Raw genomic sequence first — 24680 nt, 5'->3', positions numbered from 1 at the left:
ATTAAGGTGCAGTGAGCATGCTATACTAGTTTACAGATAATATACAGAATATGGACATATTGTACAGGTCAATAACTTATTGAGGTGATATGAACATACTATAATACAATAATACAGATGGATGAGAGATGTGTGTGTGTGACCAGGAGGAGTGGTGGGGGGATGATGGGTGTGAGGTGATATGCAGGGGAAAGGGGGGTCAGCAGGGGGCAGAGAGAGAGAGGGAGAGAGAGAGAGAGAGACAGAGTTCAGAGTTCGGGGGGTAGAGTTCAGTAGAGAAACATCTCTGGGGAAAAAGCTGTTCCTCAGTCTGCTGGTTCTGGTCCGGAGGCTTCTGAAGCGCCTGCCGGAGGGCAGGAGGGTAAACAGTCTGTGGGCAGGGTGGGAGGAGTCTTTAAGGATGCCGTGAGCTCGCCGCAGACAGCGTTTTCTTTGGACATCCTCAATGGCAGGAAGTGGACACCTTGTGATGCGCTGGGCGGTTTTTACCACCCGCTGTAGCGCCTTACGGTCTGCGACAGAGCAGTTTCCGTACCAGACTGAGACACTGCTGGTCAGGATGCTCTCGATCACACAGCGGTAGAAGTTCATCAGTACAGCTGAAGACAGGTGGTGTCTCTTCAGTGTCCTCAGGAAACCAGACTGTGTTTGCACTTCAGAAATAAAAGTTTCCATAGCTAACAAAAACCAGTATAAACCAGTTCATCTGTCTGTCCCTGTTCATAGACAAACTGACTTGAAGAGAGAGGACATTTATCTCAGACGAGCCCGGCTGTGACAAGCTGAGCTCGTCTGTTGTCTTAGCTGTTGTTGGTCAAGAAGACATTAATGTCAGTTCAAGGTCTTTTCAAATGTGAGCTATAAACTTAACTGCTAAATTATTTTACTGTGACCAACACGTTGTTGTACTCCAGTTAATCAGAGACAGTCATATCAGGTTTTTAAAAAGTTTATTTAAACATTTTATGAAAAGAAATCTTCAATAAACAACCCCTGGCTTCATTAACCATGTGGAAAATAAGTAAGAGAGACCATCAGGTCAAACTGCTGGGACATAGGAGAAAGTATAAAAAATAATTTAACAAAGAAATCCAAACAAAAATCAAATAAAGTAAAGAGATCCTGGATGATTGTTTGACTGTTAAACTATGATGGAAGAGCAAATCCAACACAACCCTCCAGCATTTGGCCTTTCAAACACAGGGCAACATCATGTAAAGAAAAATAAATTAAATATTGACCAGGATCTCTGTGTTTTATCTGAGGATGACTATGGTAGCCTTCTCACTGTTCACTGTCACAAAGCTCCAGACTCTGTCCACCTTCTTCAGACGTCGATCAGCTCCTCTGGGTGATGGCAGAGAGGACTCTTCATCTGGGAGAGCTGCTGGTGTAAGGTCATTTCTCCCACAGTGGATGAGCAGGGCATCTGGCACAGGTGAAAAAAGGAGGAGGTTCCTTCAAACTATGTGACCCCAGCCTGACCTCTGTAACAGGTGTGCAGATGAAGGTTGAAATGAGTCATTTTTAGATTCTGTTGATTGTAAAATGGAAAAGAAAACATCACCTTTCTATTTAACATTTAGCTGGTGTATGACTCAGTGTGATTTTTATTTTAGAAGACTGTATTGTTAACAACAGCTTGTTTTTACAATCCTCTTAAGAAACTTAAAAAGGATATAAACTTTTAACAGATGATTTTAACTTACACTTCAGCTCTGTGGAAGATGTCAGACCAGCTGCTTTTATCTCTTCTTTGCCTAAATGAAGACACAAAAAACAATTGATTTACTGTTCATTTAAATATATTAGAAAAGCAGACATGACTCACATTGTAGACTATCAGTTTCTAACAGAATACAACATATCTCACCACCTGTAGTCTACGGCCTGTGGTGCTAACCTAGCTTAAATATAGCTTAAATATAGAACGATTTCATTAAAACCAGAGGACCCAGCAGCCCACGTGTTTTCAATAATGATCAAAATAAATATTGTTTAAATATTAGACTTTGAATACGGTGGTTTGTTGTACTTACACATTTCTTCATCGTAGACCGGCAGAGCGCTTTCAGCGTAGCTGGTTTTGCGTAAGTCATCAGAGCAGTACGCTAAGTGGGCGGGGCGTGTTACCAGGGCTCCTCCCCCCGGACCCTACTGCGCAGACTCTGCCTCCAAATGACGTCAAAATTGCTAAATCACACTTTTTTAAAGATGGAAGCGCCCCTAAGCGCCGTATTTTGGCTTCAAGAACGTTGAATGGGAACAGCTACAGTGCGCGCCCACTGGTCATTACTCCTCTCTTCTGTAGCTCCTCCCCCTCTATTTGACTTCATCTATTTCCTGCTGAACTTCCTGAATACAGAAGCTCAGCGGGTACAAACAGTAGCAGGATTTTTATTTGTTGTTCGCTTGAACGTTTGCAATGAAGACCAGAAGAAAACATTTAGTTCATGTGAGTTTATTCAGGATGTCAGACTTCAGTTTGTTCACACATCAAATCAGTAAAGTGTGTTCAATCATTTCATGAACACATTCACTTCATCCACACAATCACTTTGTTTGATCAGAATCTCCACTCACAGAAAACAATGATTTATCTCCTTATTGATTTAATCAGGAGGATTACATTTTTAAAACACCTCAGAGGACATTTTTACATCACTTTGAATATGAACAACAACATTTATTCTGACTAACTCATTTCTTTAAGTGTGATTTTATAGATTTTCTACAAATGTACAAAGTGGTGAGAAGAGAAAATCAGCATGAAAGAAAAGTTTGCTGCTCTCTCTCTCTCTCTTCAGACTCCTGAATCAGAACAGAAACAACAGAAAATATAAATGTATGAAAACAAATAATCAAACATGGAGAGCAGAGAGAAGTTGATATTTATCACTCAGAGAAATGTCAGTTCAGGTGAACAAAAGTCATCCTGAGCAGTGAAAGAGTCCACGGCTAAACAGACACAGGAAGGAGTGTCACTTAAAGACACTCAAACATTTACAGAACAGACGAGAAGAGGTCAAAGTACCGCTCATGAAGTTTGATTGACAGGTGACCACAATCAGATCTCAGCAACGAGCGTGGATAAAAATCAAGTTGAAGATTTAAAACACAGCAAGTTAAACATCTGTCTCGTTAATGACTTCTGTCTATTTCAGTTTACACAACTCAGCAGAGTCTCCAACATAATAAAACCTGAGTCCAGCATGTAGAGGCTGAGTGAATGTGGTCTGGACTCTGTGGAGGAGAGTCATGGTTTCAGAGATGCTGTAGAAGGACAGAATACCTGCTCTGTGATCCAGGTACACTCCTACTCTGGAGGACTGAGGACCTGAGACAGGAGTCTTGACATTGTTGTAATAAAAGTTATATCTGTTGTTGAAACAATATAACGCCCAAGATTTGTCATTACATCCAAACAAACACTCATTCAATCCCCCTGCTCTGCTGATATTCTTGTATGTGACTGCTACACAAACTCCTCTTCCTCTCTGCTCGACTTCCCAGTAACAACGTCCAGTCAGACTCTCTTTACTCAGGACCTGAAGATAATCAGTGAATCTGTCTGGGTGACTAGAATAAGGATGGGTCTCTCTCGTAAATCTTACTTTTCTGTTCCCATCTGATAATAACAGCTTTGTGTTTGCTGTGTTTGGATCCAGTGTGATGTCACATGAATATTTTAAGAACTCAGCTCTGGTCTTGGGCTCTGGTTCTGGCAGTAAAACATCCACTTCAGTCACTGTCTGTGAGATGATTGTCCATTTCTCTCTCAGGACGTCCTGTAGTTTATCTCTGACTTCTGACACAGCCGCTGTCACGTCCTCAAAGTACCTCAGAGGACGGATCTTGATGCTGGATGAGTGTGTAGATTCACTGAGTGGTGACAGTGAGGGGTAGTCGTGTAGAAACTGGTTGTGGTCCTGTGTGTGTGACAGCTTCTTCATCTCAGCGTCTCTCCTCTTCAGCTCAGTGATCTCCTGCTCCAGCTTCTCCTGAAGCTCTCTGACTCGACTCACTTCAGTTTGCTGCTGGGATCTGACCTGCTGCTTCACATCAGAGCGTCTTTTCTCCATGAGACGGATCAGCTCAGTGAACATCTTCTCACTGTTCCCCACTGTTTTATCAGCGGAGCCATTGATAGCCTCCACCTCCTGTTGGAGCAGCTTCACATCTTTCTCTCTGTCCTGGATTCTCTGCTGGATGTTTTGTTGACTCACCTCCAGCTCTCTCTGCTTCTCGCTCCTTTCTGCTGCAGCTGAGACTGTGTCATGACCTTTGTGTTCGTCCATTAAACAGAGATAACAGATAGACTGCTGATCAGTGCGACAAAATACTTTCATCACCTCATCATGACGAGAGCAGACGTTCTCCTGGAGCTTCTTGGAGGGCTCCACCAGCATGTGTTTTGCATAGGCAGGTGAATCATAATGAGGCTGGAGGTGTTTCTCACAAAATGAGATCAAACAGAAGAGACAGGACTTACAGGCTTTCAGTTTTCTCCCGGTGCAGACATCACAGGCCACATCTTCAGATCCAGCATAGCAGTGATCAGCAGGAGCAGCTTGGAGTCCAGTCTTCTTCAGCTCCTCCACTAAATCTGCCAACATGGTGTTTTTCCTCAGGTCAGGCCTCGCTGTGAAGGTCTGTCTACACTGAGGGCAGCTGTAGACTGTCTTCTCATCCTCTGTATCCCAGTGGCTTTTAATACACTTCATGCAGTAACTGTGTCCACAGGAAAGAGTCACCGGATCCTTCAGGAGATCCTGACAGATCGAACAAGAGAAGGTTTCCCGGTCCAGCTGAACTCCTTTCTGCGCCATTTCTCCTCTCGGTAACAACGACTGTCTGAGTTTCACTTCCTCAAAACTGAAAACAAGTTTCACCTCTGACCTACAAAGCATGTGTCTGTGCATGTGACTGTGCAGCTCTTGTTGGTTACACCCATCCTCAAACTGTAGATCTAAAGGGGAGGGAACCAGGAAGTATGAGGACCGAGTGCAGCAGGCTGTGTTTGAGAGCAGGAAGAAGAGGGAGGGCTGATAGAACTACGATTCATTCCAGGAAGAGGAGCGGTTTGAGAGAGATACTTGTTTACAACAGAGAACATTTCTCAACCAGCAGTATCGTCACAATTAACCACGGTGTGGGTTGAATATTTGACCCATTCAGCTGGGTTAAACAGGTAACCCTGTGTGTTTACATGCTCCTAATTTAATCCAGCAGTGTTTAACAAAATATCAGAGTTTATCCATTCAGCTTCAGCAGTAAAACTAAGACCAAGAGGAACAAGGATTTCAGATTATGTAAATAACTAAAAAAAGATAGTAGCAATAAAAAAAGCTAAGATCAAATAAAAACACAGAACAGCAATAAAATACAGGAGGGGGGGGGGGGTGTGAAGGTTGTTTATAATATGTTTTGATTTGTAGTTTTTACCTGCAGTTAAAGATCGTTTTGTATTAAATGGCACCTTAAATCAGATTTCCCTGAGCTGCATTTACAAGAGCTCACCAGCAGGTGTCAGTGTGGCCACAATGTGAAACAAAACAGCTCTCATTGTTCTCTGAGGGATAAGTTCTGATTTCTGATTTTGCATGAAATGAAAAAAAGGAAATAAAAGTTTCACCTGAAAAAGGCTGCAGGAAAAAATATGCATTTGTCCTAAAGGAAGTGATTGATCTTAAGTTTAAATCATGAGCAAGTTCTCATCTTCACTTCATTTATATAAAGTAGCCTCCATAAGAAGACACACGTTCAAAGAAAAATAACTTGAATGACCAGACTCTTCTGTTTCTTGTCTCTCCAGAGAAGGTTTTTAGAAATGTAATAAGTACCTTCATGTCGACTCAGTATTCTCCCAGGTGAGTGCACACCTTCCTCCGGTTCTCTGCAGGAAGTCCACACTCAGACTACATTTGTTCACCAGAGTCTGAAACTCTACAGGTGACATCAGCACCATGAAGTTAGATCGAAAGGTAATGAAAATATTTCAACACTCAAATGTGATATCACTGGAACATGTAGTCTGATTTCTGTTCTTTGCCTGGTTATTAGTTACAGGTTAGAACTACATTACCCAGAAGCCTTAGAATCCAAGAGCAAAAGCAATATTTGCAAACAAAACCAGATAAGATTTCACTTCAGAGCCACAAAATGAGTCCTTCTAACGATTATCCACTTCAAATCTATTATTATTTTTTATTTTCTGAAGCAAAAATACCAAATAAACAACGTCTCTATGCTTCTAAATGTGAGGATCTGATGTTTTTCTTGGTCGTACTTAGGGTAGGGTATGTTTTTTTTCTTTTTTTTTGTTGTGACTTAGAGGAAATTCATTTAGCAGCCGCAGGTGAAAAAAAGAAACCTGTAGAAAACACACTCAGGAACACAGACTCAGATATTAGAGACAAGCAAACTGAGGAAGAATAGTTATAGTTATCCATTTGAGTCAAAGGTCTGTATTAAACTCAGACATTTCTGTGAACACTTCCAGGGTTTTTCTGAATTTACAAAAACCGAGACCGTTAAAGAGGACATATGATCCTCCTTCTCCACCTTTTCAAACAGTCCCCTGTGGTCTAAATGAAACATCTGTGCTGTGCTTTGTTCAAAATATAACATGAATCAAGCACCAGAGGAGGTTTGTGACCCTGTATAAACCAGCTCTCTCAGAACGCTCCGTTTTGCTGTGTGTGTGTCTCTTTAAATACAATGAGCAATATTATAATCATTGCTGACGTAACTTATTCATTCATTTTTTATTATTATTATTATTATTGTAACAATGTAATAAAATGTATATATATATAATTATTTTCATTTTTTTGACCAGAAAGCCTATTAAACAAAAGAAAAGGCGAGATTTCTCTCACACACCCCTGAGGCCGGGGGCGAGGGAGAACTGTTTTGGTCAGAGGAAGTGGCGGGACGTCAATACAATCGCTTTACCAGCTGATCCCTCCTGCACAGACTATAGCTCAAAATCCACAACACGTCAGCACTTGTCCTAGGGGGGATTTTGGCTTCAATTTTGTTTAAAATAAGGAGGCAGAGACACTCAATGGTGGAAGACAACTCGTGTAAAACTCTTCCAAACAGTCATTGTAAAAAACATGATGATGTACTTACTGGGAACAACAGCCACATCAACCACAGCTTCTCCGTCTTGTTGTTGTCCCAGTTTTTCCTGAATGCAGACGTATCGACCAAAATCCTCCTTTGTGGCGTTCGTCATCACCAGAGAACAGTTTGCTGTGATTCTTAGTCTGTCTGGTTTGTCTGTACGTTTAATAATCCGCCCATCCTTTAACTAAGTCTACTGCAGCCGTCTTAGCCAACTGACTGAAGCTCCATGTCGTACCGTCACATTATATATATTTTTTAATTTCAGTAAAGAATCAGGGGGGGAAACCTGATAAACTATGCTGGCTGTGCTTGATGAAACTATAACTTTACTGTGCTCAAGATTCATATTAATGAGCGATCAGATCTGCAGTCAAATTCAGCAAATAGTTGCGCATCACCGACAATAACTTTACTTTACGGTCTGTTAAAGTAAAATAGAATATGTCCTGATGGTCTGCATTATATAACTTTACTTTACAGTCTGTTAAAGTAAAATAGAATATGTCCTGATGGTCTGCATTATATAACTTTACTTTACGGTCTGTTAAAGTAAAATAGAATATGTCCTGATGGTCTGCATTATATAACTTTACTTTACGGTCTGTTAAAGTAAAATAGAATATGTCCTGATGGTCTGCATTATATAACTTTACTTTACGGTCTGTTAAAGTAAAATAGAATATGTCCTGATGGTCTGCATTATTAATAACATTAACAGTTGTTCAGTCTGCTCAGTATGCACAGACTGTAAAAATAACAGGCTCGACTTTCTTCCGCTCCCCGTGATGCTGCTGCTGAAATGTAACATTAATATTTGGAACAGGCAGAATATTTCTTCATGTGTTCAGATAACAATAAAGTTATTATCTGGTTCAATAATGTCTCTAACTGTTTAAAGAAAAGAAACAGAACGGACATGTTAACATCAGCAGCCGACGGTGAAATGTAATATGAACCAAACGTGATTTGTACAAGGACTCAAAACGGGCTGATCATATTCTACTAAGACTTCAACAGGTTGACTTTAGTGTTAATTTACTTTAGTTAATATTTAAGACTTCAGCAGGTTGACTTTAGTGTTAATTTACTTTAGTTAATATTTAAGACTTCAGCAGGTTGACTTTAGTGTTAATTTACTTTAGTTAATATTTAAGACTTCAGCAGGTTGACTTTAGTGTTATTTTACTTTAGTTAATATTTAAGACTTCAGCAGGTTGACTTTAGTGTTAATTTACTTTAGTTACTATTTAAGACTTCAGCAGGTTGACTTTAGTGTTAATTTACTTTAGTTAATATTCAAGACTTCAGCAGGTTGACTTTAGTGTTAATTTACTTTAGTTAATATTCAAGACTTCAGCAGGTTGACTTTAGTGTTAATTTACTTTAGTTAATATTTAAGACTTCAGCAGGTTGACTTTAGTGTTAATTTACTTTAGATAATATTCAAGACTTCAGCACACTACCAGGAGTCAATTCCATAGTTTACAGTTGATTTGTTGTGACTTTAGTTCAGCTTATTCAGAATTTGTTCAGAAATACTCTTCTTGCTTTGCTCAATGATTATGTGATTCATATGTTATATCATAACTTTCCTGTTTTTAACATTATTTATGTTCAACTAGATTCATTTCTATTTAAAATGCTCTTTCGGATATTTAATTATCATATTTGTCTGTTATAACTTTTTAGTTTTAGACTTAAATTTTAACCTCTCAAATAACAAAGCAGTCTCAAATCTTTTTGAGGAATTATAGCTAAAAAATGAATTTTACTTTGCATACAGTACATCCTCTGATAAATAAAGTGAAGTACTTTGATTGTATTTCTGTGGTGTTCCTGTAGGTGACCATGATGCAGCCAGACTGAAGCAGCAGCTTGTGAAGGTGGACGCCATCATCTTGTCTTTGCAGTGCTGATTCTGAAGAGAACGCCTTCACATAGGACTCAAAGGTAAAATGATCTCTCATATAATTGGACCGTGTTATTGTAACCGCTATCGGCATCAAAGTAATTTTAGTAACAATTTATAATCCTTCTTAAAATGTAAGGAAGACTAGCAGAAGATTTTAACAGCCTCTATGGTTCTGCAAGAAGTTCATGTTTAAATTGTTCTTCTTTCTGTCTTCAAGGAAATCAATGCCCAAAGGAAACAGCAGTCCAGACTCTGATTCCAGCTCCGGTGAGGTTCTGCACACAAATTGGCTCTCTGCTTCGTTTAATGGGTAATTACCACACAACACCAAATCAGTACATTGAATTGACTTTTTTTTTTAGCCAAATACCGAAGCTACTTCTGCATATTTGTCATGAAGCACAAGAATCCAACTGACTGCAGTTTCTGCTCAAACTGCTGAAATCATGTCTCACTGTTTAAGTTTCACAGTTGTACTGTGAGTATCTGTAACTTAAGAAATCAACAGGAGACACTGTGGTGCAGTGTGTGGTAAATCATTACATTCATGTATGAATGAACACAATTGTTGTCTGCAGGATTGTTCTCTCGTTCCTTATCTGCAGCTGCAGTATCCTGTTTTACTACATAACTTCATCATCACACCTCATCATATTGCACCGCCTGTACTCAACGCTTTCGTGAATAAGAATGGTCAAAAGACGTTTCACACGCGCCCTTTCTGTGACGCGCTGAGAGCCTGAAGCAGAACGCCTGAGTTAACAAAGTTCATAATCAGCTCATGCTATCAGATATCTTTATCTGGGGCTTCTGGCTTTCTTAAAGAAAGCCTGGATATGTTGAACTTGCTTCAAATACAACAAATGACCCAATTTACTGATCAATAACCTAAACAGCCAAATACCGCCACCTAGTGTCTAAAGTGAGTTTTGTCTAAACTAAAAGGCGTTGATGTGAGATGAGATGAGATGAGATTCAACTTTATTGTCATTACACATATACAAGTATAGAGTAACGAAATGAGGTTTGGCATCTCACCAGAAGTGCAAATAAGCAGAAAGTGCAAGAGTCTGTGCTATGTACAGTAATTACAAAATTTACAGATGTAGAATAAAAAAAGTGAATTATTAGGTATATATGGATGGCTGGATTAATGGGATGCTATAAATATAAATAAATGCTATAAATATAAGTGTATTCTTAAGATTATAATATACAGATTAAGGTGCAGTGAGCATGCTATACTAGTTTACAGATAATATAAAGAATATGGACATAATATGAACATACTATAATACAATAATACAGGTGGATGAGAGATGTGTGTGTGTGACCAGGAGGAGTGATGGGGGGATGATGGGTGTGAGGTGATATGGAGGGGAAAGGGGGGTCAGCAGGGGGCGGAGAGAGAGAGAGAGAGAGAGACAGAGTTCAGAGTTCGGGGGGTAGAGTTCAGTAGAGAAACAGCTCTGGGGAAAAAGCTGTTCCTCAGTCTGCTGGTTCTGGTCCGGAGGCTTCTGAAGCGCCTGCCGGAGGGCAGGAGGGTAAACAGTCTGTGGGCAGGGTGGGAGGAGTCTTTAAGGATGCCGTGAGCTCGCCGCAGACAGCGTTTTCTTTGGACATCCTCAATGGCAGGAAGTGGACACCTTGTGATGCGCTGGGCGGTTTTTACCACCCGCTGTAGCGCCTTACGGTCTGCGACGGAGCAGTTTCCGTACCAGACTGAGACACTGCTGGTCAGGATGCTCTCGATCACACAGCGGTAGAAGTTCATCAGTACAGCTGAAGACAGGTGGTGTCTCTTCAGTGTCCTCAGGAAACCAGACTGTGTTTGCACTTCAGAAATAAAAGTTTCCATGGCTAACAAAAACCAGTATAAACCAGTTCATCTGTCTGTCCCTGTTCATAGACAAACTGACTTGAAGAGAGAGGACATTTATCTCAGACGAGCCCGGCTGTGACAAGCTGAGCTCGTCTGTTAGCTTCGCTGTTGTTGGTCAAGAAGACATTAATGTCAGTTCAAGGTCTTTTCAAATGTGAGCTATAAACTTAACTGCTAAATTATTTTACTGTGACCAACACTTTGTCGTGCTCCAGTTAATCAGAAACAGTCATATCAGATTTTTAAAAAGTTTATTTAAACATTTTATGAAAGAAATCTTCAATAAACAACCCCTGGCTTCATTAACCATGTGGAAAATAAGTAAGAGAGACCATCAGGTCAAACTGCTGGGACATAGGAGAAAGTATAAAAAATAATTTAACAAAGAAATCCAAACAAAAATCAAATAAAGTAAAGAGATCCTGGATGATTGTTTGACTGTTAAAATATGATGGAAGAGCAAATCCAACACAACCCTCCAGCATCTGGCCTTTCAAACACAGGGCAACATCATGTAGAGAAAAATAAATGAAATATTGACCAGGATCTCTGTGTTTTATCTGAGGATGACTATGGTAGCCTTCTCACTGTTCACTGTCACAAAGCTCCAGACTCTGTCCACCTTCTTCAGACGTCGATCAGCTCCTCTGGGTGATGGCAGAGAGGACTCTTCATCTGGGAGAGCTGCTGGTGTAAGGTCATTTCTCCCACAGTGGATGAGCAGGGCATCTGGCACAGGTGATAAAAGGAGGAGGTTCCTTCAAACTCTGTGACCCCAGCCTGACCTCTGTAACAGGTGTGCAGATGAAGGTTGAAATGAGTCATTTTTAGATTCTGTTGATTGTAAAATGGAAAAGAAAACATCACCTTTCTATTTAACATTTAGCTGGTGTATGACTCAGTGTGATTTTTATTTTAGAAGACTGTATTGTTAACAACAGCTTGTTTTGACAATCCTCTTCTGAAACTTAAAAAGGATATAAACTTTTAACAGATGATTTTAACTTACACTTCACCTCTGTGGAAGATGTCAGACCAGCTGCTTTTATCTCTTCTTTGCCTAAATGAAGATACAAAAAACAATTGATTTACTGTTCACTTAAATATATTAGAAAAGCAGACATGACTCACATTGCAGACTATCAGTTTCTAACAGAATACAACATATCTCACCACCTGTAGTCTACGGTCTGTGGTGCTAACCTAGCTTAAATATAGCTTAAATATAGAACGATTTCATTAAAACCAGAGGACCCAGCAGCCCACATATTTTCAATAATGATCAAAATAACTGGATTTTTTAAACACAGTGTGTTTAAATATTAGACTTTGAATACGGTGGTTTGTTGTACTTACACATTTCTTCATCGTAGACCGGCAGAGCGCTTTCGGCGTAGCTGGGCAGCGTAAGTCATCAGGGCAGTACGCTAAGTGGGCGGGGCATGTTACCAGGGCTCCTCCCCCCGGACCCTACTGCGCAGACTCTGCCTCCAAATGACGTCAAAATCGCTAAATCCCACTTTTTTAAAGATGGAAGCGCCCCTAAGCGGCGTATTTTGGCTTCAAGAACGTTGAGTGGGAACAGCTACAGTGCGCGCCCACTGGTCATTACTCCTCTCTTCTGTAGCTCCTCCCCCTCTATTTGACTTCATCTATTTCCTGCTGAACTTCCTGAATACAGAAGCTCAGCGGGTACAAACAGTAGCAGGTTTTTTATTTTTTGTTCACTTGAACGTTTGAAATGAAGACCAGAAGAAAACATTTAGTTCATGTGAGTTTATTCAGGATGTCAAACTTCAGTTTGTTCACACATCAAATCAGTAAAGTGTGTTCAATCATTTCATGAACACATTCACTTCATCCACACAATCACTTTGTTTGATCAGAATCTCCACTCACAGAAAACAATGATTTATCTCCTTATTGATTTAATCAGGAGGATTACATTTTTAAAACACCTCAGAGGACATTTTTACATCACTTTGAATATGAACAACAACATTTATTCTGACTAACTCATTTCTTTAAGTGTGATTTTATAGATTTTCTACAAATGTACAAAGTGGTGAGAAGAGAAAATCAGCATGAAAGAAAAGTTTGCTGCTCTCTCTCTCTCTCTTCAGACTCCTGAATCAGAACAGAAACAACAGAAAATATAAATGTATGAAAACAAATAATCAAACATGGAGAGCAGAGAGAAGTTGATATTTATCACGCAGAGAAATGTCAGTTCAGGTGAACAAAAGTCATCCTGAGCAGTGAAAGAGTCCACGGCTAAACAGACACAGGAAGGAGTGTCACTTAAAGACACTCAAACATTTACAGAACAGACGAGAAGAGGTCAAAGTACCGCCCATAAAGTTTGATTGACAGGTGACCACAATCAGATCTCATCAATGAGTGTGGATAAAAATCAAGTTGAAGATTTAAAACACAGTAAGTTAAACATCTGTCTCATTAATGACTTCTGTCTATTTCAGTTTACACAACTCAGCAGAGTCTTCAAAATAATCAAACCCGAGTCCAGCATGTAGAGGCTGAGTGAATGTGGTCTGGACTCTGTGGAGGAGAGTCATGGTTTTAGAGATGCTGTAGAAGGACAGAATACCTGCTCTGTGATCCAGGTACACTCCTACTCTGGAGGACTGAGGACCTGAGACAGGAGCGTTGTCTTTGTTGTACCAAAAGTTATAACTGTTGTTGAAACAATATAACGCCCAAGATTTGTTATTACATCCAAATCTACACTCATTCGAACTCCCTGCTCTGCTGATATTCTTGTATGTGACTGTTACATCAACTCCTCCTATTCCTCCCTTCTTCACTTCCCAGTAACAACGTCCAGTCAGACTCTCTTTACTCAGGACCTGAAGACATCCAGTGAATCTGTCTGGGTGACTAGAATAAGGATTGGTCTGACTTGTAAATCTTACTTTTCTGTTCCTCTTAGATAATAACAGCCCTGTGTGTGCTGTGTTTGGATCCAGTGTGATGTCACATGAATATTTTAAGAACTCAGCTCTGGTCTTGGGCTCTGGTTCTGGTTCTGACAGTAAAACATCCACTTCAGTCACTGTCTGTGAGATGTTTGTCCATTTCTCTCTCAGGACGTCCTGTAGTTTATCTCTGACTTCTGACACAGCCGCTGTCACGTCCTCAAAGTACCTCAGAGGACGGATCTTGATGCTGGATGAGTGTGTAGATTCACTGAGTGGTGACAGTGAGGGGTAGTCGTGTAGAAACTGGTTGTGGTCCTGTGTGTGTGACAGCTTCTTCATCTCAGCGTCTCTCCTCTTCAGCTCAGTGATCTCCTGCTCCAGCTTCTCCTGAAGCTCTCTGACTCGACTCACTTCAGTTTGCTGCTGGGATCTGACCTGCTGCTTCACATCAGAGCGTCTTTTCTCCATGAGACGGATCAGCTCAGTGAACATCTTCTCACTGTTCCCCACTGTTTTATCAGCGGAGTCATTGATAGCCTCCACCTCCTGTTGGAGCAGCTTCACATCTTTCTCTCTGTCCTGGATTCTCTGCTGGATGTTTTGTCGACTCACCTCCAGCTCTCTCTGCTTCTCGCTCCTTTCTGCTGCAGCTGAGACTGTGTCATGACCTTTGTGTTCGTCCATTAAACAGAGGTGACAGATAGACTGCTGATCAGTGCGACAGAACATCTTCATCACCTCATCATGACGAGAGCAGACGTTCTCCTGGAGCTTCTTGGAGGGCTCCACCAGATTGTGTTTCTTAAATGGAGCTGCTTCATAATGAGGCTGGAGGTGTTTCTCACAGTAAGAGGCCAGACACTGCAGACAGGACTTACAGGCTTTCAGTTTTCTCCCGGTGCAGACATCACAGGCCACATCTTCAGATCCAGCATAGCAGTGATCAGCAGGAGCAGCTTGGAGTCCAGTCTTCTTCAGCTCCTCCACTAAATCTGCCAACATGGTGTTTTTCCTCAGGTCAGGCCTCGCTGTGAAGGTCTGTCTACACTGAGGGCAGCTGTAGACTGTCTTCTCATCCTCTGTATCCCAGTGGCTTTTAATACACTTCATGCAGTAGCTGTGTCCACAGGAAAGAGTCACCGGATCCTTCAGGAGATCCAGACAGATCGAACAAGAGAAGGTTTCCCGGCTCAGCTGAACTCCTTTCTGCGCCATTTCTCAGTCTGAGATTAACTTCCTCATAACTGATAACAAGTTTCACCTCTGATCTACAAAGCATGTGTCTGTGCATGTGACTGTGCAGCTCTTGTTGGTTACACCCATCCTCAAACTGTAGATCTAAAGGGGAGGGAACCAGGAAGTATGAGGACAGAGTGCAGCAGGCTGTGTTTGAGAGCAGGAAGAAGAGGGAGGGCTGATAGAACTACGATTCATTCCAGGAAGAGGAGCGGTTTGAGAGGGATACTTGTTTACAACAGAGAACATTTCTCTTTTAAAAACACTTCTCCTTTCAGATTTTGGAAAAGGTGTCACACTCACTTTATTTCAAAATAAAAGCAGGGTTGAATATAAACATCAAGTAAAGTATACTCTCAGTATAAGGAGGTACAAAACTTCTAAATATTGTAGAATGATCGAGGGTCGAGTTACTTTTTCCACACAGGTTTATTGTAGGTGATCAACATACAGCTCCATTTTCAGGAGAGAAAATAATGCAGTGCAAAAGCATGTTCTGCCTGTCGTAAAGCAGTCTAGTGCCGTAAACATAACGCTGTCGTAACAACTCCTGTAACAGTCTTTAACTTGGAGTACTGTCATCTACATGCAGATGTGATGTTGGGGTTTTATCAAGTCAACTTTGGTTATATTCTTTAATAATTATATGTAATTATATGTAACTATTATAACTATATTTAATAAATTGAAGGCGTGAAATAAGTACACAAAGCCCTCACACCCAGCTTATATCATAATGCAAATACACTAGTAATCACAAACAACTGCTCTCTTAAATTATAACAGAATTTATTTAAACAAAGCAACATCAATCCAAAATCAATGAACTTAATCAAACAAATAACTATTACAAACTAATCTAAGCCAACAGCTTGTGACAGCTCCTGCCTCGAACTGAACGTGAGCAAGACCAAAGACATGGTGGTGACCTTCTCCAACAAGCAGAGGGAACTGGCTGCATCACCACAATCCATGGGAATCCTGTCGAACTAGTAGAGGAGTATAAGTACCTGGGTACCATCTTCGACAGCCCGCTGTAATTCTCCTCCAACACCGAGGAGATTCTCAGGAAATGTTAACAGCAGAAATACCTCCTAAGGAAGCTCAATTCCTTTGGAGTCAGTAAGAGCATTCTTCTGACCTTCTACTACTCCTTCATTGAGAGCATTATTACTTTTTCTATAACCTGCTGGTTCCACTCCACCACCCTCCAGAACAGAAAGCTCCTGCAGAGCACGGTCACAGTCTGCTCTAAGATCATTGGACTACCTGTAAGGACTTTGACATCGATCTACGAGCAACAGACAATCAGGCTAGCAGGTCGGATTATGCAGGACCCCTCACACGCTCTCTTCCCAGCGTTTGAGTGGCTCCCCTCAGGATGCCGGCTTCGCTGTCCCTGCTGCAGGACACAGAGGAGAAGAGCAACCTTTGTTCCCAGGGCTGTCCAGCTCCTCAACTCCTAACCCCGCCCCCATGCAGACTCTCAGCTGTGAACTATGCTTTTTGCACCTTAACTGCCTCTGCTTTATCTGGTCTCATGCACTACATCACTTTATTCTATCCATTTATATCAGTATTCATACAGTTCTGGTTAATTTATTCCTATTGTTCTTATCCATCATTGCACTATGGTCACTTTATTTATATAATTCTGACCTTTAGAGCTACGGTCACTTTATTTATCTCATTTTTACCTTACAGTTATATTGTATATATTATTTCTGTTGTTCCATTATTCTCCATGTACCTTAATAACTTATCATTTAGTATTTGTCTACTTGCACATAGCTCTGTACATATATATTTATTTCTCGTTTACTGCATATAGTTCTGTTTACATCTGTTCACTACTGCACATAGTTATGGTTACATCTGTTTACATCTGTTAGTCCAATCACTGTCCACTTATATCTACTCTTTTATATTTTGCATTTTTAAGTTAAGTTTAAGCTTTAAGTTGTATTTAAATTGACACTTTCTATTTAGGTTAAATGTTTTGTTTACTTGCACTGTTGTTAATTTACTTAATTTACTTCTCTGTGTGCCTTTGAATTGCCCCCCGGGGACAAATAAAGTTTTTTGAATTGAATTGAATTGAAACATTATCAAGCAAACCTTGTGAATGAGGTGTAAAAGTGTAGTTGTAAAACAAGATGGTGGAGAGAGACAATGCACCATGTGGCTTCGTCACATGTGGACCAAATGGTGGACAACAAAGGAAGCCGTGTGGCTGCCTTTTGAAATAGTTTGAGCTCCCTCAGCTGAGTTCAGTTACTGTTACTTAAACACCAGAAAGCCAGTGGCCGGACTTTGATTCAACGGCGGGTACACTGGTCTTTCTGTTTGTGAAAGCCGTTGACTGAAGGTAAACTAGCGTAGCATTACACACATAGACGAACACAGCTGTTCATTACAATAAAACAAATGCAGTAGCTTACAACAGATAATATACAGAATGTGACGTTCAGTCAACAATGATGCATAATTATCAGTGGTTATAAAAGAAAACATAACTATTTCTGAAACTATTTCTGCCCAGACCAAAGCTCTTACTTGGGGTAACTCCTGGTGATCGTTGCAAAGTTGGTTAGATCGTCACTCTGTTGAATATTAAATCAACAGATTCAGGCAGGGTTCCTTCGTGGCAGATGTAGGAGGAGGGTAGCAGGATTCAGATCTTCGACCAGAGCGCTGCTCTGTGGTCTTCTGGTTGCAGGAGCCAAGTTCTTTATGTGTCCTTGTGGATTCAGGGATCAGTGGGCTTTCTTGTGCACTCCTGTCCAGTTGCGTTCGATGATGTCTTACGAAAAATCAAAGGAAAGAAACTTTTCTTTTTGCTCGAACCTGATAGCATCTGATTGCGCCCAAAACTCCGAAAAATATGACGTGGAAGTAGTCAGCTGAATCCTCTAATGCTTGAATTCAGCATGTGAAGAGCTATCTAGACTGAGCAACCTCAGCTCTGGAGTTTAACAAGTGCATAACAAGTGTTATCTCGAGACACTTTACAAAAAGCAGGTAAAATACCTTACTCGTTATGTTACAAAAAGCAGGTCAAAGACCTTACTTATTGTTATATTACAAAGACCCGGCCTATCCATCATGAGCACTTTTAGCAATGCAGCAAAAGTTACAGTGGTAAGAAAAAACTGTCTTATTAAAAGGCAGAAATCTTCAGCCGGATCCCCGGCTCATGACGATACAGCCTTCACAGGCCTGGACTGTGCCGGGCTTGGAAAGGGATAGGAGGAGAGATTCTCAGTCAGGATTCTGAGTATGGCAGGTATTGATGTAAAAGGCTCTGTGACATAAACAATGATATCATCGGCATATAGGGATATTTTATGCACCAGACCACCTCGCTCTATACCAGAAAAGTCCTTCAATGGCTAAAGGCTCAATTGCAATAGCGAAAAGTAGAGGGGATTAGTTGCAGCCCTCACGGGTACCTCTACCAAGGACAAAGTATTCAGATAATTGCCCATTCGAACTTACCGCAGCCAGAGCGATATCACAATTTCAGGGGATTCAGATAGGGAGGAGTAAACAATATTTAAAAGACATCTAATATTTGAGCTGGAATACCTCTTTGAAATAAAACCAGTTTGGTCAGATGCAATTATTTGTGAGATGACCTTTTCCAGCCTCATAGCTAATACTTTAGATAGAATTTTATAATCAACATTTAACAGGGAGATTGGGCGAAAGGAGACGCATTGAAGTGGGTCCTTTCCACTTTTTGGTAAAAGGGTTATTACAGCCTGTCGTAAAGTTGGAGGGAGATGACCAGTTGATAGTGATTGAACTATCTTGGAGCTGAGGGCATAACATAGGTGCAATTTTTTTATAAAACTCTGATGTGAAGCCATCTGGCCCCGGAGTTTTACCACATTTTAAGGATTTGATGACTTCCATTATCGCCACTTTGGATATTTCAGCTACCAACATAGAGTTCTGTTCCGTCGGTACTGATGGAAAATTAATTTTATCGAGGAAGGGACCAAGCTGTGAGATGTTATCAGTACATCCTGAGGTATAGAGGGTACTGTAATACTGTTTAAAAACATTGTTTATATCAGTGTGATCTGTAAGTGTTTCTCCTGTTTGGCTGTAAATCATAGGAATGAGGCGAGAGGATTGAGCTTGGCGAGCTTGCTGGGCTAGCAGCTTACCCGCCTTGTCACCTGATTCATAGATATTAAATCGAGCTTTGGTGAATAAATATGAGGCTCGGTCTGTTGTGAGTAAATCATATTCGGTCTGTAGACGGAGTCTCTCTTTAAACAATGCTGGAGAGGGACAGGTTGAATACAGACGATCAATGTCTGCAATAGATTGTGAGACATCATTAAGTTTGGAGTCTATTATTTGTCCCCGGAGAAATGCTTTAAGTGTCTCCCAAAGGGTAGAGTGGGAGATTTCCAGAGAAATATTAGTGTCTAGAAAGAAACTAATTTGAGTCGAGATATGAGTCAGAAATTGTTCATCAGCTAGGAGGAGGGGGTTAAGCCTCCAAGTACAAGAGGGCCTGAAGCATTTAGGTAAAATTACACGAAATGAGACGGCGCCGTGGTCTGAAATTGAGATGCTATGATAAGCATAAGAGTTCACATTGCAGAGTAATCTATTGTCTTCAAGGAAATAATCAATGTGAGTATATGTATGGTGAACAGCAGAGAAAAAAGAAAATGCCTTTTTGTTATTCAATTTAAATCTCCAGATGTCTGAGACGCCATTCTGTGCAATCAAGTCATTCACAACTTTGGCAGACTTTGAGAGATTGAGCCTTGTTAGATGACCTATCTAATACCGTGTTTAGCGCGCACTTAAAGTCAACCCCTATTATCAGATGATAATTAATATCACTTGGTATAGTAGAGAATAATTTGCTAAAGAAGGAGTGGTCATCGTAGTTAGGGGCATAGACATGGACCATAATAACGAGACTGGCAAATAACAAACCCGAGACAATGACAAATCTCCCATTCGTATCAGTTATAACATCCTTAGCTTGAAAGGGAATATTTTTGTGTATGAGGAATGCAGTCCCTCTAGCTTTAGCATTAAACTGCGAGTGGTAAACCTGGCCAACCCAGCTTCTCTTAAGATATCTAACATGGGCACTCTGAAGGTGTGTTTCCTGTAGGAATGCTATGTCTGAGTGTAAATTATGTAATTAAGACATTATTTTCTGTCTTTTCACCCAGCTATTCATCCCTTTAGCATTCAAAGAAACAAAGTGGAGGGACTTCCGGTTGGCACGCTGCAGAGAATGGCAGGCTGACAGATCGCTCTCCCACCAATTAAGAGTATTCCCCCAGATTCAAGTTTTTTTTAACAAGTTTATACATCCCACGAAATATGGAAGGGGACAAACAAAAAAAATGTAAAGGTAAACCGAACACAAGATCAGAGAAAAATGAGACAACAGCCATGGAGTATGACGACGAAACTAATGCTAACTCGCCTAGCACAGGCGGACTCGAGCATACTGAAGCTAGCTTGCTGGCTAATATACATGCTAAAATTAAGGCAATACGTGCTGATGTAAAGAAGGAGCTGAGTGCTTTTCGTCACACATTAAGAGAGGATGTGAAGAACGAGTTGACGGAGTTTAGAAACGAGATTAACCGGGCCCTGGGAGATATTAGGGGGGACCTGAAAACAACAACAACTCGAGTTGAGGATGCGGAGCAGCGTGTCGCGGATGTAGAGGAGTGTAACCTGGTACTGGAAGAGGCTCCTGCAAATGAAACAGGTGCAAGAGTCTATGCAAACAAAAGTTACCGACTTGGAATTACGATCGCGGAGGAATAACATGCGTATTTACGGCATCCCTGAAGGTGAGGAAGAAAACAACACGGTGGAATTTGTGTCTAAATTTATGAATTCAGAACTGTGTCTGGGTGAGGTTGAACTGAAAATACAGCGCTGTCATAGAGCTCTAGGTCCGCGACCGCCCCGAGATGCGCCCCTGCGGTCTTTTGTGTTAAACTTTTTGGAGAATAAAAGTAAAGACCAGGTCCTCTCTGCCGCGTGGATAAAGAAGGAGGTTTTCTACAAGGAGAGGCGAGTTTACTTCGACCACGACTATCCGACAGAAACAATGAGGAAAAGAAGGGAGTATGCTGGTATACGAAGAGTATTGAAGGAGAAAGGTGTGCGGTTTCAGACCCCGCTGCCCGCCAAGCTGAAAGTGTTCTTGGATAGTGGACCGAGGGTCTACAACGACGCCAGATCGGCCGCTGCTGACCTACGGAAGGAAGGGTTTCCCATCGAGCAGGACAGAGAACCCAACCCAGGTCCACAGCCACGCCAGATGCCATGGGAGAGAGTAGGAGGCAGGCGCCACCAGCAAGCTTCACACTCGGAGCAGATACGGCAGAAGCTGCATGCTTTCCGCCGCAGACCTCAGGCGACCTGAACCCAAAACCGTGAACAGTCGAAATCTGACCTCATTCAACAATAACAGGTGGACTGGTAATCTATCTCTTTCTTCTTCTTTTCTCATATAAATATATTTTTCCCCCTCTCAGTTTCTTTTCTTGTTTTTCTTTTTTTGAATTATTATAATGACTACCTTTATATTAATGAGAGGATGACATTATGAATCTGGGATAATCGATCTGTGAAAGTCAGCCACAGAGGAGCTGAATGTTACTTTGTGCAGTTCTGGGAGCAATTTTTCTTCTTGCTCCCGAGAGGGGCCCTTACCCTCTTTAGGGATTATTGTTATTACTGCCTCACTCCATGACTGGGGAGTCTGTCCTTCTTTAAGGGTGTAGTTAAAACACCCGAGTAGCATTGGTGCCAACTCAGATTTGAAGGTTTTATACCATTCACCGATAAAACCATCAGATCCTGCTGTTTTGTTTGCCTTCAGTCGTGAGATAGCTTTATCCAGTTCAGCTGTGGTTATCTCTGTGGTCAGCGCCTTGTTCTGTTGGACACCTATTGAGGGAAGATCCAGAGATTTTAGAAACTGGTCAATTGTCGAGGTATCAGCTGTATCAGGTTGGGAGTATAAATCTGTATAATAAAACTTGAAAGATTGTTCAATTTCCTCTAGTTTGTGACATATTTTATTATTTCTTGTATTTCTTATTTTATAAATAGTCCTCTCAGTTTGTTGTTTACGTAGGCTCCATGAGAGAAGTTTCATAGCCTTAGGACCAGTTTCATAATATTTTTGTTTGCTAAATCTCATTTTTTTCTCAATTTCTTCAGTGTAGATTTAATCTATTTCCTGTTGAGTACATTTTAATTGTGCCAGTCATGGAGGGTCTCTGTGAGAAGAGTTCTTCAGTTTTGCCTGAAGTTCAAGTAGGCATTTCTGTTTTTCCTTTTTTCTAAAAGCAGAGAACGCTATAAGTTTTCCTCTTATTACAGCCTTCCAAGCATCCCACAGTACATTTGGAGATACTGATCCATTATCATTATTTAGCAGGTACTCTTTCAGTTCTTTCTTGATATACTCTTTACATGTATTGTCATTCAGTAAACTCGGGTTCAGTCTCCATAATGTATCTTTCTTTTTATTATCTAGATGCAGTGTTAGATACACTCCTGAGTGGTCTGAAACATCTCTAACACCTATACTGCAATCACTAATCCTGTGTCTATCTGTGGAGTGCATGAAAAAATAGTCCAATCTGGAGTATTCTTTGTGGCGAGGTGAATAATAAGTGAATTGTTTTTCAGTGGGGTGAAAGTCCCTCCATACATCTATCATGCCAGACTCCTTCAACAGATTCCGCAAGGTTGATGAATTTTTGTTACTCTTCTTGTTTACATTTGTAAAGTCAAATTTAGACTTTAATTGAATATTCCAGTCACCTGCACAGACTACGGTCCCTGATGACTCTTGTATTAATAGATTAAATATCCTTTTGATGAACGCTCTATCGTGCCCTGGGGGCATATAAACATTTAGTAAAGTAACTTCTTTATGGTCTATCCTGCCTCTAATTAGTATAAAACGACCTTCCTTGTCTTTAATTTCGGTTATTAGTTGGAAGTTTATCCTATTTGAAATTAGTATAGCCACACCCCTCTTACGGCCTGATTTGTGGGAGGAATAAAATGTGTTCATAAATCCCATCTTTTTTAATTTATCATGCTCTGCATTTGAGAGATGTGTCTCTTGCCAGAAAATCACGTCAGTACGCTCCCTTTTCATTTTAGCAATAATTTTGTTCCTTTTCACTGGGTTATGTAACCCATTCACATTGAGTGTTATTACCTTATATTCCTGATAGTGCATTTACATTGTTTAACACTGTTCTTTATGGCCCAATGTAACCAAAAACATTCTACCCTTGAACTTAGGTAGGAACAAATACAAAAGCATGAACAATACCAAACACAGTAAGGACAAAACAAACTCACTTCCAAAAAAGGAGAACAGGTATGCTCCTTGAATCTGAGGGGAAATCCTAATTGAAGGTAAGGATAAAGGAGAATGTAGTTCGTACCGGCCTATATCTATTTTAAACTCCGATTATAAACTCTTTGCATCAATCATTGCCAAAAGGATAGAGCATATTGTCTTCGAAATGATAGACCCTGACCAAACAGGTTTTGTCCGAGAAAGACAAACACAAGACAACATTCACAGAACATTGCATGTGGTAGATTATATAACTCAGGAAAATATCTGCGCCACACTTATCAGCCTAGATGCAGAGAAGGCGTTCGATTCGGTTGGTTGGGGTTATCTTTATCAAGTGCTAGAACGATTCGGCTTTGACAAGAGATCAGTTCAGTGCATTAAATCACTATACACATCCCCTATAGCTAGAATAAAAATAAATGGGCACCTTTCCCAACCCATCAAATTGGAGAGAGGGTGCCGCCAAGGTTGTCCACTCAGCCCAGCCCTTTTTGCGTTTTTTATAGAGCCCTTAGCTCAGGCAGTAAGGGAAGATTCAGAGATCAAGGGGATTTTAATGGGAGATACAGAATATAAGATAAGTTTATTTGCAGATGACGTTTTATTGACTCTGTGTGAACCAGAGAGGAGTATACCCAAATTGATGTGTCTTTTGAAATTGTTTGGTACCTACTCAGGATATAAGTTGAATACACATAAGTCTCAAATCCTTTGTTACAATTTTACACCAAATGCTGGGTTGCAAAGTAGATTTCACTTTAAATGGAACTCCACGTCTATTAAATACTTGGGTGTGTGGCTACCTAGGGACTTGTCTAAAATATATGAAAGTAACTATGGCCCTATTACGAAGTCAATTAAAGCAGACCTCAATAGATGGACTATATTACCACTAGACTTGTAAATAGAATTGAAATAGTAAAAATGACGGTGCTTCCTAGGCTTTTGTACTTATTTCAGTCACTTCCTGTTGCAGTTCCCGCCAAGGACTTCAGTGAGTGGAATCGGATGATTTTAAGATTTGTGTGGAATAGCAAGAGACCCCGGATTAAATATATTACCCTACAATTGCCCAAAGATAAGGGGGGCCTTGCACTCACATGTATTGAGGACTATTACACTGCTGCCCAGTTAAGACCACTTGTCTGCTGGTGCAACCCAGAGTACTCAGCAAAATGGAAA

The 24680-nt window shown here is 40.7% G+C and overlaps 2 protein-coding genes and 1 long non-coding RNA gene across 3 annotated transcripts; all 3 read right to left on the bottom strand.

Annotated features, from left to right (window-relative positions):
• Nucleotides 1–933: 933 nt before the first annotated feature.
• LOC136182779 (uncharacterized) lies at nt 934–1985 on the bottom strand. The gene is made up of 2 exons (XR_010668802.1): nt 1710–1985; nt 934–1487 (listed from the first exon to the last, which is right to left on the bottom strand). It is a non-coding gene; the product is annotated as an uncharacterized lncRNA (long non-coding RNA).
• Nucleotides 1986–2445: 460 nt separating this feature from the next.
• On the bottom strand, nt 2446–5008 carry LOC136182778 (tripartite motif-containing protein 16-like). Its single transcript, XM_065964120.1, has one exon. The coding sequence runs from the start codon at nt 4920–4922 to the stop codon at nt 3156–3158; it is 1767 nt and encodes a 588-aa protein (XP_065820192.1). The 5' UTR covers nt 4923–5008; the 3' UTR covers nt 2446–3155.
• Nucleotides 5009–12689: 7681 nt separating this feature from the next.
• LOC136182774 (tripartite motif-containing protein 16-like) lies at nt 12690–15108 on the bottom strand. The gene has a single exon (XM_065964088.1). It carries the CDS (start codon nt 15080–15082, stop codon nt 13400–13402), a length of 1683 nt encoding a protein of 560 aa, XP_065820160.1. The 5' UTR covers nt 15083–15108; the 3' UTR covers nt 12690–13399.
• Nucleotides 15109–24680: the final 9572 nt, after the last annotated feature.

The sequence above is a fragment of the Labrus bergylta genome, chromosome 15 (genome assembly GCF_963930695.1).
Source record: "Labrus bergylta chromosome 15, fLabBer1.1, whole genome shotgun sequence".
Classification (NCBI taxonomy): Eukaryota; Metazoa; Chordata; class Actinopteri; order Labriformes; family Labridae; genus Labrus; species Labrus bergylta.
Note: the sequence above shows the minus strand (reverse complement) of the source record. Positions and strands in the feature narration are given on the sequence as shown.